Below are 12,742 nucleotides of genomic sequence, written 5' to 3'. Positions count from 1 at the left end.
GTTTTCCCTTTCACAGCCATGAGTGCTTTCTTTGCAACATCCTTGCCTTTGTTTTTCTGATTATGCCTTGCCTTGTGCGAGTCACCTTCTTCCATAACATTGGCTTTTGCCTCTAGCAATGAGACATCATACTTCTCATTTCTGCGATGATCCTCTTCCACACGCAGTTTGAGAATCAATTGATCCATGCTCATGTCCTCAGTTAGATGCTTCAGATAAATCTTAAAGTCCTTCTAATTCGAAGGCAGTTTCTCTATTATAAAGCCAACCACAAAACCTTCTTTCAGATCAAGATTTTCTTCATATAACTCATGAACAATCACTTGGAGTTCTTCAACTTGTTTGACAACAGACTTTGCGGATGTCCTCAACGGTGATTATGCATGGATGCATGCTCATTATAGAACCTGAAAAGGGCAATAATGTATTTTCGTACAAAAATATATTAGGGTTTTCTACTTCTTGATGATTTTATGTTAGTTCATTCTTTTCAATAGGTCCTGCAATTGTGGTCGATGTTCCCAGGGATACCAACATTGTCGATGCAAATTTCCGCTGTCTTCAATCTTGACGAAAATGCACTTGCAAAACAATCAACATCTTTGATCAAAGACCTAAGCCTCATGCACCCATGAGGTGGGGGGGGGGGTTAGGTCAACAGATCTACGATGCCTAAGTTAGTTTCTCTGAGACCTAAGCCTCATGCGCCCATGAGGTGGGAGGGTTAGGTCAACAGATCTCCGATGCCTAGTTAGTTTCTCTGAGAGAGTTAAGTGTTTAGGGCTTTTTTAGAGTTGCCAAAAGCTCTCAAAATTTGGTAGAATATGGGGTATTTATAGGGTTAGGGCCGACCATATAGTGTTTAATGGAGAGATATTATCTAAATATTCCCAAGATATTAAATAGGAAATAATATCTTGAGATAATGGTGTAATTATCCTAATTTAAATAAATTAGGATTTCTTACATGGTTGGAGTTATTCTTCAAGTAGGAATGTATTAAAGATAGGATTTGGGTAATTAATCATTATCTTTAATTCCTTGCCAATGGAAGGTGAGCTGTGGGTAGTTGTGTTCAGCTGCTAAGTCCTTCTGAGATGTGAGCTGCGTGTGGGAGCATCTGAGAAGTCTGCCCATTTATTGAGGGCAATCTTGTCTTTCTTGAATAAAAGTCCACGTGTTGCCTCTAGAATTTTTGGAATTATTTTTTGCTCCACAAATATTACCGGTATGCATTTCTAACTCGGATTTCAGTACTATTTTGTAACTTTCTGTAGGATGTTTTGTGGTAATTAATATTTTGTAAATTTCTGTAGGATCTTTTGAAATAATATTTCTTTAGGATCATTTGAAGTAATGTTTCCGTAGGATCTTTGTGCCCTGACTTCTACACTTGCCTCGAATTATACTTTTGGCAATTTTATATGATCCTGGTTTTCAGTACCAATATTTTTAAATACTCGGTACCAATTTGATTGCATTTCAATACTTGGGTATACCATCTTGTGTCTCAGTGTACTATATGCGTAAGTAAAGTGTCGAATCAGCTATGTGAAAGTGAAACTACCAGAAACTTTTATTTCATTTGACATTTTTTTATTTAATGGGACCGATGTTCTTGATTTTTAAGATGTGATTTATCCTCAATTCTTCTGTCCACCTTTTGCAGCTGAGGTTATGAAGTCCCTAAATATTCCCAAGGGTACACCTCGTGTCCTGTTCAAAACATTAAACGCTGACAGGTAGATTCTTTCGTGCTGCATTGCGCTTAGGTCATCTTCAATCGATGGCTGACCAGAGGGTTCGTTTTAGCCCTCTGACCCTCTAAGATTCTCCAAGATATTAATATTTTAATGAATAGTACATGGTCATATTTGCCTCCGTCTCCAACTGAGGACCAGAGGGCCAGAGGGCTCGTTTTAGCCATTTCACAAAAAACCGTCTCCAACCGAGGGTCAAAGGGCCAAACATAATTTATTATTTAAAAACTACAACTTAAATGTTGTTTTATATTGTTTAATGTTGTTTCATGTTACTTAATTTAATTTAATGTTGTATAATGGCTTAGGAAGTTATAGGAAAAAAATAGAATTTAAAAAAAATATGAAACAAATTTTGTGAAATAGAAGTTATAGGAAAAAAATGGAATTTAAAAAAAATATGAAACAAATTTTGTGAAATATAAGTTATAGGAAAAAAATGAAGGAAATTATTTAAGGAAATTATTGAAAAAATATTGAAGGAAATTATTGAAAAATTGAAACAAATATTATAGATGAAGGAAATATTGAAGGAAATATTGAGAAATATTGAAGAAGGAAATATTGAAAAATATTGAAGAAGGAAATATTGCAAATGAAGTGAAGAATTGAAAGAACTTCACCATATTTATAAAAGAAAAGAAATGTTTAAATTAAAAAAAAAAAAAAAAAAAAAAAAAAAAAAAACCCAATGGCTAGCTGAGTCAGCTAGCCGTTATATTAAAAAAAAATTCAAACTATTAGTGTCGGTTATAACCGACATTAATAGTAAATAAAAAAAAATATTTGCCTATGAATACCTATTACTGTCGGTTATAACCAACAGCAATAGGAAAACTATAAAAAAAAATAGCCAGCCCTCCAGCCCTCTCCGATTCCGTGGGGCCCTCCTAGATTCCCGAGCCCTCTGGCCTAGCCCTCGATTGGAGACAGTTTTAGGGCTATTTTCGATCCTCTGGCCCTCTGGACCCTTTGGTTGGAGATGACCTTATGTTCAAAGAGACGTTTTAGATTTAAGGAGTAAGCGTGCCAGATTTTAAATCTAGTACTTGAAATTTAACCACTAAGGTTGAATCTGATCAAAGTTAACAATGCAAAGAAGGCATGCCATAGAACTTACATTTTTTACCCCATTAATGATTAATTAGGGGGCTTATTCACAGAGGATGGAGCAAAATGGGTAGTAGAGAACACAGACATCAAACTTGTCGGTAAGACGCTAATTGATTGAATTCCGAAATCAGTCCTATTTTCTTTTGTTTAGTTGAGCGTACATTTGATCCCTTTCTGTATAAAACAAATAAAGATTCTATATCCCTTTCGAAAACAAATGGTTATTGTGCTTGCACTGAATTGCTATCTGTATGAAATGTAGGAACTGACTACTTCTCTATTGCTACTTATGACCACAGTAGAAAATATCAATAATATCGGCGAAATATCGCCGATATTATCGTTTTTTTGGGACCCCGATATTTTAGTAACTATCCAACTTGTTTTCGGCAGAATATCGCGATATTATCGATAATATCGATAATATCGCGATATTTTCGAAACTATCGCGATATTTGGTATGGACTCATCGGAGAACACGGCCGGAGCAAATAATCCGAAACCCTAAATCCCCAAATGCTAAATCAAAGCAAATGAACTGAATCTACAATACAGGATTCCGAGAAGAACGATTTCAGTACAAAAATCAACATGTTTACAAGCCGAGAAGAACGATTTCAGTACAAAATTCAAAGCAAATGAACTGATTCCCTAAATCCCCAAATTCGGATTCAAAGCAACTGAACTGAATCCCTAATTCCTAAATCCCTAAAATCTATTTCAGTACAAAAATCAAGCAACATGCAGATAAATCGCAATCTGTACAAAAATAGAAACCCTAATTCCTAAATCCCTAAAATCAATTTCAGTACAACAAAGGTGCAACATGCAGAAAAATTGAAATCTGTACAAAAATTTAAAGTAATAGAGGGGAAGAAGAGAAGTAGGAGCCTGGAACATCGTCTTCCTCACGAATCCAAGACGGCTGGGACAAGTTCGTGCTCCTCAGTGGTGTCGACGGCTTGGACTACGGAGACAGAGGGAGACAGGGAGACACGGAGACACGGACGGTTATGGAGTGGTGTCGACGGCTGGGTTTAGGGCGGGTGAGATGGGAGGAGCAGAGGGAGACAAGGAGACACGGAGACACGGACGAGGAGGATCGAGATTCGAGAGATGATGTCTCTGTGTATGTGTGGAAGAACTGGAGAAGGGGGAAGGGAGGGAGAAGACTGAGAACTTCTCGGTGAGAACGAAGGCTCAGACCGACCTCAGAGAGAGAAGAGAGAAGAGAGAGACTGAGAGGATTCGAGAATATGGTAGTGGAGTGGGAAATGAAAGATCGAGAGAGAGACCTCCGTGTGTGGTGTACGTGTGTGGTGTGCGTGTGTGGTGTGGTGGGGGGGGTCTCGAAGTGTGTGTGTGGTGGAGTGTGAGTTCTTCAGTCTTTTTTACTGTCTGAGTGATGGTGTCTAAGAAAAAAAAGCATCCAATGCTCCAAATTATTCAAAACCAAATCATTCCAAACCTATGTCTACCTATCTGATCCAATGATCCAAAGAACTTTTTGCAATTTCAGAACATGCACAACAAATACTACTGCTTTAATAATGAAAGCGTGTGACAGTCTTTCACATGCAAAACAGTGTCAATGTCTGTTATATACTTACATTCTTTCATCATTAGAGGCATTCACCGAATTTTAACTTACATTCTTCTTCCCATACCATTTTCAAAACCATTCCAGATCCTTTCCAAAGCCAAGCAACACAAAGGCTTCCATATTTAAGGTAAGTTTACAAACTTAAATTTATATTATTGTAATTTATACAAAAACAAATAAATTTGTGTGCACTCGTATGTTAATTTTTTTAAGTAATTACTTGCATGTTAATTATGTTAATTTTTGTAAGTAATTAAGTAATGTTAATATTAATTGTTTTAAGTAATTAAGTAATGTTGTATAATTATTCCCTAGGATAATTTTAATATGTTTAATGTTATTTATTATTTTATTTTCCTTACCATTTTCAAAGTCATTCCAGATCCATTCCAAAGCTTGAACACAAATGCTTCAATATTTAAGGTAAGTTTACAAACTTAAATTTATATTATTGTAATTTATACAACAACAAATAAATTTGTGTGGACTCGTATGTGAATCTTTTTAAGTAATTAATACTTGCATGTTAATTTTTGTAAGCAATTAAGTAATGTTAATATTAATTGTTTTAAGTAATTAAGTAATGTTGTATAATTATTCCCTAGGATAATTTTAATATGTTTAATATTATTTATTATTTTATTTCTCTTACCATCTTCATTATCAAATTGGATTATTATTCATTAATATTAGGTTTTTTTATTATCAAATTGGATTATTATTCTTTAATATTAGATTTTTTTATTATCAAATTGGATTATTATTCTTTTATATTAGGTTTTTTTATTATCAAATTGGATTATTATTCTTTTATATTAGGAATTTTTTTTATCAAATTGGTGGATTATTCATTAAATTTGATTATTATCAAATTGGATTATTATTCATCACCATGTTTTATATTAGGATAATTTTTTTTATCAAATTGGTGGATTATTCATTAAATTGGATTATTATTCATCACCATGTTTTATATTAGGATAATTTTTTTATCAAATTGGTGGATTATTCATTAAATTGGATTATTATCAAATTGGATTATTATTATCAAATTGGATTATTATTCATCACCATGTTTTAATTTAGGATAATTTTTTTATCAAATTGGTGGATTATTCATTAAATTGGATTATTATCAAATTGGATTATTATTATCAAATTGGATTATTATTCATCACCATGTTTTAATTTAGGAAATTTTTTTTATCAAATTGGTGGATTATTCATTAAATTGGATTATTATCAAATTGGATTATTATTCATCACCATGTTTTATATTAGGATTTTTTTTTATCAAATTGGTTTATTATTCATTAAATTGAATTATTATCAAATTGGATTATTATTCATTAATATTAGGTTTTATTATTCCATATTATTTGTATAATTACTTAACTTTTTACAATCATTTTCTTTACTTTGTATTTAATTCTTCTGTAGAATAACTTTATTATTTAGGTTCTCTTATTTTTATCAAAAAATAATTGTCTAATTTTAATGAAAAATAAATATAGGTACATTTAAGATGTCAAGTAAACGTGATCCAGCTTGGGAACATGGAGACCCAATAGACGGAAACAAACATGGCACAATTTGCAAATATTGTGGTCGGGTAATGAAGAGTGGCGGAGTGACACGACTGAAGTATCATCTTAGTGGATTAGATCCATCAAAAAATGTCCAACGATGCGATAATGTCCCCCCAGAAGTGAAGGCATTCATCAGCACATTATTAAAAAATAAAAAACAGCAGAAGGAAAAGATGACACAAGGAATGGAAAATATTCGAGCTGAGCTACGGGGAGAAGTCTATGGCCAAGCGGTTGACAGTGATGATGATGACGATGAGGACGAATGTGATGATGGCATGGGACCTGAAGAACGACGCAGTTTGAAACAAGCATTACGTGCCTCCAAACAGTCAGCATGGGAAAGAGAACACCTTCATAAAATTCCTAATAGGGGACAAGGTTCCGGGACAAGTGGTGGTGCACAAATGAGACGGGGAGGCAGTCTTAGAGAATCACAACCAACACCACCAATAGCCCCAAGTTTATATAAGTCATCCAACGCACGTCAAAAGAGTGTTTGGAGTTATTTCAAGGGAGGTAATGTGAAGGAGGGAATGGGGCGTCTAATTAGCAAATTCTTTATCTATGAAAATGTCCCTGCTGCGAAGGCTTCATCACATCATTTCAAAAATATGGTAGTGGGATGTCAACAGGCCGGTGTTGGAGTACAACCTCCCACTCCCTATGAGATAAGAAACAAATATTTGGATATGGAGTATAAAGACATTGGCGAGTATGTTAACAAGTTGAGGTCAAAGTGGGAAACTAATGGTTGCACAATCATGTGTGACGGATGGACCGGCCCGACCAGATTATCTATCATCAACTTCATGGTATATTCCAAGGGCAAGACAATTTTTTTGAAGTCTGTTGATGCTTCAGACCATATAAAGAATTACAAATATATTTACAAATTATTGAGGGATGTAATCATGGAGGTGGGAGAGCATAATGTTGTCCAAGTCGTGACCGACAACGGTTCTGCATTTGTCAAAGCTGGAAAAAAGTTAATGAAGCATCATAATGTGTTTTGGACATCATGTGCAGCACATTGTATTGATCTTATGTTTGAGGCAATGGGGAAGAGAGAGAATGTTGCTACTATGGTCAAAAGAGCTAGAACGATCACTAATTATATTTACAATCACGGTTGGTTGTTGGCAAAGATGCGTGAATTTTGCAGAGGAGAAATTATTCGTCCAGCTACCACTCGATTCGCCACCAACTATATTGCATTAAACAGCCTACTCAAGAAGAAAGCAGGGTTGAAGCAACTATTCACCAGTGATGATTGGGCCAACCACAATTTTAGCCGCTCAAATACAGGTCGTTTGGTGGAAAGTATAGTGCTTGATCATGCTTTTTGGAGTCAAACAGAACATGTGTGTCAAGTGTTTGAACCTCTTTACAAAGTTTTACGGATCGTTGACACAGAAGTGTATCCTACTATGGGGGCTGTATATGAGTTGATGCGTGTAGTGAAGGATGAATTGGAAAGAAAACATGGTGCAAGGTGAGTCGTAAAAATAATTGAAGACCGATGGTATAAAACATTATACCACGATTTGCATGCAGCAGGTATAAATTATGTCATAATTTGCAATTCATTTCTTTAGTTGCATAAGTATTATTTATCTTATTAGAGTATGTGTTTCTTTGAACAGCATATTATTTGAATCCCCGATACCAATACAGACCCGGTGTTGGAGATGATGGTACCCTTATACGTGCTGTACATAATGTATACTCTAAATTAGACCCTGCATCACCAGCAGTTGGCCAATTTGGAAATGAGGTACACAATTACTTAAATTATAATAATTACTTTGTTGGATTAAACTAACACAATTTATTGTATTCAGCTAACATGGTTTAAAGATGCAAGAAGAACATTTGGAGAACCAACATCAGTTGCTGCTCGAACAAATATGTCTCCTAGTGAGTATAAACATATTTCACTATAAGTTTATAATAGAATTTGTTGGAGTTATTAGGCTTATCAACATTATTTTTCATTGTAGCTGAATGGTGGATCATGTATGGGACCGATGCACCAACTGTGAGAAAGTTAGCAATAAAAGTATTATCACAAACAGCTTCCTCATCAGCTTGTGAAAGAAATTGGAGCACATTTGCACTCATCCATACAAAGCAAAGAAATAAGTTGGCTCATAGTAGCTTGGAAAAATTAGTTTATTGCTACTACAACATGAAGCTTCAAATTCGAGATAAGGAAGCAGAAATCGATCATGTCGACCGTGGTGACCCACTAGATGTGTTTGATATTGTTGGTGAAGATGATGATACGGAGGGTAACCAACTTTTTCAATGGATTAGACCTCTTCATTTAGATGATGATGAAGGCAACCCAGCTCCCAGAGTTGCTGAAGAAGCACGTAATGAAGGGATAAATGTAGAAAGAGTATTAGAGGAGGAGGTGGGATCTAGCAGCGCTGACTCTTTCGAAGAACTTTTGCACCCAATGCCAAGCAACACTGGAATTCCACCTTTTTCCAATCCTACACAACCACAACATCGTGCTGATACTAATGATAGCTCTAGTACAAGATCAGGAGACTCACATACCACCGGAGGTGGGAATGATGAAGGAAATAGTGGAGCTGGAGGTAGTGGAGCTGGAGGTAGTGGTGGTGGATATGGAAACTATTATGGACCACCACCTCCCGGATATATGAGCCCCTTCACTGGTGAGGCAAACTTCACGCATGCAACACAAGATGATGACCATGGCAGTAGGCGGGCAGGACCAGGAATTGGTGCCATAGGGAAGGACTATACTCGCAGAGAAAGATGCAAAGGGATTTTGTCAAGTCAAGAAGATGACTCGTTATCTAGAACTTCAGACTCTTTTGGATTGGGAAGTAGTAACTATGGTTATACTCATAACCAACCATTTCCCTACCCTTCATATCCCATTCCTGTTGGGATGGAATCGAGCGACTCATGGAATCAATCCCAGCCTCAATCTTCAAATGATTTTTCTTATGGACAACCTCAACCAATCTCGGATCCATATGGGTGGCATATTAACAATTACATGCAAAACTATTTTGGGGATTTATCATTTGATAACTACTCTTCACAATACACTCATTCTACACATAGAGATGATGAAGATAGTGACAAATTTGAACCTCATAGGAACTCTATGTGGTACTAAAGTGTAAAATATTGTACTAATTCATTATATATAAATGATTATGGTGTGTTTAGACTTCTTTCATTAATTACTACATATTTTCTACACTCATAATGTTTGTCAGATCGCTATATAATCAACTTGATAATGTTAAATCCATCATGCAATGCATTTCCTTCCAATTTTTTGTGATAAACTAATAGATAATTGACTAAATAAACATCCTACAAAGTTTCAATACAAATTTCCAAGTTTTTCTTACAATTTCCGTGGTTTCCATGTAATTTTTATCGATATCGATATTTTACCGATATTTCCATCGATATTTCCGTGTTTTCAGACTACCGATTATATCACCGATATTTTCTTCCTTGCTTATGACGAAAGCTATTCCAGCTCAGCACGTTGCTTTTCTCAAAGGCAGGGTATGTGATAATTTTGATTTGATATATCTTCATAAAAAAATCTGAATGCGTTGGATAGTACTTAGTACCAACCTTCCAAATTATAATTAAAATAGAAAATTGTAGCAATGATCTCTTAATTTTAAATCAATTGAAGTAATGGTTCATCAACTAAAAATTCATAATCATTGGTCCCTCAACTCATCAAAACATACAACTATGGTCTCTCAACTAAAAATTCATTATCATTGGTCTCTCAACTTTAATCCAACTAGAGAAATGGTCTATCAACTTTAACCCAATTGTAGCAATGGTCATTCCAACATAACTTATTTTGACAAAATTCTGACGAAGTTGACGAAAATGACCATAGTCATACGTTTTGATGAGTTGAGGGACCCCAATTGTAGCACTGATCCTTTCAACATAACTTATTTTGACAAAATTCTAACAAAGTTGACAAACTGACCATAACTACACATTTTGATGAGTAGAGGGACCATTGCTCTAATTTGATTAAAGTTGAGGGACAATTGCTACAATTTACTCAAATTAAAATGCTGGAATATATTATTCAGGAAATCATTCATGTCCAAGGCCTAAAGCTCGATGGCATCCAACCGGAAAACTACTTTGTGCACTGCTTACCTCCAAGGTTGCTTGGTGCTGACGGAGCACCAACAAGACGCATCCTCATCAAATGATATGTTTATCCTTGTAAGTATGGTACCGTTTGGTACGCAGACGGGACGGAACGGAACAGGATGGAACAGATGATGAAAATATTGAAAAAGATAAGGAGAAATTTTGTCATAAAATGTTATAAATTTGTGTTCCACGGATGTGGAACGGATCGTTCCAGGGGGAAGAGGTGGAACGAAAAATCAGCCAAATTTCGTCCCATGAGACAATCCGTTCCACAGTTTTTAGGCGCACCAAACGTGAGACGGAACGGCTCGTCCCGTTCCGTCCTGTCCCGTCCCACGTACCAAACAGTACCAATATACTTGGCTGCTAATGCACTACATCCATAGCTTACTTTAAGCTAAGATATCGGCAATTTTCTTACTATAGTTTATCGCCAATCTCAACATCTAAGGGTTCAAATAATAACCATATATTTCGTTTTTAGTTTCTAGAATTTTAGTAGAAATAGACAAGATATACAATGGAGAAAAAAGGGATGAGCAAAGGTGCAAGAACGGTGGTGGGAAGGAAGTAAAACACATAAACATGGAAGATCACACAAAATGAAAATCAAAATGGAGGTCTTCGTTTCTCGATTCTTTTTTCTACGTTCTCTTCTATTAAATTTCTCCATGTACATTCCTCATATCTATATCAAGACACAATGAAAAGTAAGAACTAAAAATGAAGTGGTTATCAACCAAGCTCCCAGATTAATCACAAAATATGTTTCAGCTAATTAATGCACCAGGGCTACATTTTTCCTTTTAAAATATTTAAATCATGATGTATATATCTGCTTATAGAAACTTGGTGTTAAAGGGAATAAAGAAATGGAACATGTTATGCAATATCAATTCCCCTTAGTCTTGTTGTTAGTATATAGAGATGCCTTGCCCCTAGTATATGGCATCAAGAGGAATAAGGAGCGGATGTTAACTATTTTGTACTGCTGAAAACTGGTTCTTTTTAAAAGGATGATGGATATGTAAGGATCAAATTGTTAGCGCATGAAACAAATTACATACGAATAAGTAGATCGATGATATTTGATAAACGCGCACACGTACATACATACACATGTTTAGGTATTATTTGTATGCAAATTAAAGAACCTTCAGGCAATACATAATATATGCATGGCTCTCTCATGTATAACAGAAATGATTTTCAATCTCTCTTTTTATCCTCTTGCACTCTCTATCTTGTTTCTAGCCACAAAATTAAATAAATATTTAATGATGAATAAAAAGACAAAAGCAGGCAGGGAGTACAATTAAGAAATATCCTTGTAATATATTGTAGAATCCTTGTAATATATTATCATTACTGTAAAATATTTACTTTCTTATATTAGTTAGGTCAAATCCCACTTTTTAGGGGGATCACGTTTACTATGCCGTAGAAGAAGAATGCATGATTGGATTGATGTATTTGTATATATTTTTGTTTCTTTGTTGTTGATGAGTACATAAAACTATTCAACCACTGCCTGCAATTCTTCTAGCCTCTCAGTTTCACTATTACAGTTTTCTAAGCAGTACCTGTACAACTAAAAGCGTGTATGCAGTATGTATGTATGCATGCATGTATTTGAAGTTTGAACACATTTGTCAAAGTAATTAACATTTCACAAAGTAATTAATGTCCATTAGTTTCATAGGAAAACTAATGAAAAGGGCTTGAAAACTTTGAATTTTAACGATAAAGACAAAATAAAGGGCAAAGTGAATAGTACCAGGTTTGACTTTTTAGTGTAAAAATGTAAATTTTTCGTTAAAGTGAACAGTACCGAGAGTTTTTCGTTAAAACTTCCTAGTTTAATTTCTTTTCCTAATATATAACTTTGAAATTTCCTTAACTTAAAAACCATCATATTATTACTCAACGCTGAATTATTGTGCATGGGTCGGTCATCTAATTGCTTAAAATAGAAGTGAATACTGAACCTGGCAATGCAGATGCTCATAAACCACAAATGCATGGTTGTAAAGGTTAATGGATAGCTTTACAGATGAACATCCAAGTGCCTCTCTCCCTAAATTTCTGCAATCCTTATATGGATTGCATATTTTTTTGAAGTGTTACCTCTTTCCTGCATATCCAAGTTTTAGTTATTTAGTACTACGGTCTATAAGTATTCTTCTTGTTTAGTTTTCTGGTTTAAATCTCGTGAATATCGAGTTCAATACCATTTTAAATATAGATCGTTGTTTTAAATAAAAAGATTTGATGCCATTTACAGTTGCAAAGCAACAGAAAAGGATTATAAACATGTTATTGAATTGAAGTCAATAGGATTTGACCTTTTAAGATGCCATGTGAAAGTGCCTTGTCAATGAACATTGACTACACCAAAAGTCTATGATCCGAAAGATTAGGCAACAGCATAAGGTCCTCTTGTTCCTATAAATAGGGCCTTGAGGCACGGGGTTTCTCACTCA

The 12,742-nt window shown here is 34.9% G+C and overlaps 1 protein-coding gene across 4 annotated transcripts; it reads left to right on the top strand.

Annotated features, from left to right (window-relative positions):
- The first annotated feature begins 5,963 nt into the window (after positions 1-5,963).
- Positions 5,964-9,330, top strand: LOC126621463 (uncharacterized). Of its 4 annotated transcripts, XM_050289963.1 has the most exons (4): positions 5,965-7,560; positions 7,712-7,842; positions 7,910-7,985; positions 8,069-9,330. In XM_050289963.1, the coding sequence occupies exons 1-4, from the start codon at positions 7,533-7,535 to the stop codon at positions 9,226-9,228; spliced, it is 1,395 nt and encodes a 464-aa protein (XP_050145920.1). In that variant the 5' UTR covers positions 5,965-7,532; the 3' UTR covers positions 9,229-9,330. The 4 variants fall into 4 exon arrangements, 2 of the variants coding, with proteins under 2 accessions (XP_050145921.1, XP_050145920.1); XM_050289964.1 differs by having other exon boundaries at positions 5,964-7,625; positions 7,712-7,985; XR_007622984.1 differs by having other exon boundaries at positions 5,967-7,560; positions 7,712-7,985; positions 8,069-8,141.
- Positions 9,331-12,742: the final 3,412 nt, after the last annotated feature.

This window comes from Malus sylvestris, chromosome 5, assembly GCF_916048215.2.
Source record: "Malus sylvestris chromosome 5, drMalSylv7.2, whole genome shotgun sequence".
NCBI lineage: Eukaryota > Viridiplantae > Streptophyta > Magnoliopsida > Rosales > Rosaceae > Malus > Malus sylvestris.
Note: the sequence above shows the minus strand (reverse complement) of the source record. Positions and strands in the feature narration are given on the sequence as shown.

Coding starts and splice junctions, on each gene's coding strand:
- LOC126621463 (XM_050289963.1), top strand. CDS start 7,533: ATGAATTGGAAAGAAAACATGGTGCAAG. Junction 7,561..7,711: donor GAAAGAAAACATGGTGCAAG/GTGAGTCGTAAA, acceptor TTCTTTGAACAG/CATATTATTTGAATCCCCGA. Junction 7,986..8,068: donor TCGAACAAATATGTCTCCTA/GTGAGTATAAAC, acceptor TTTTCATTGTAG/CTGAATGGTGGATCATGTAT.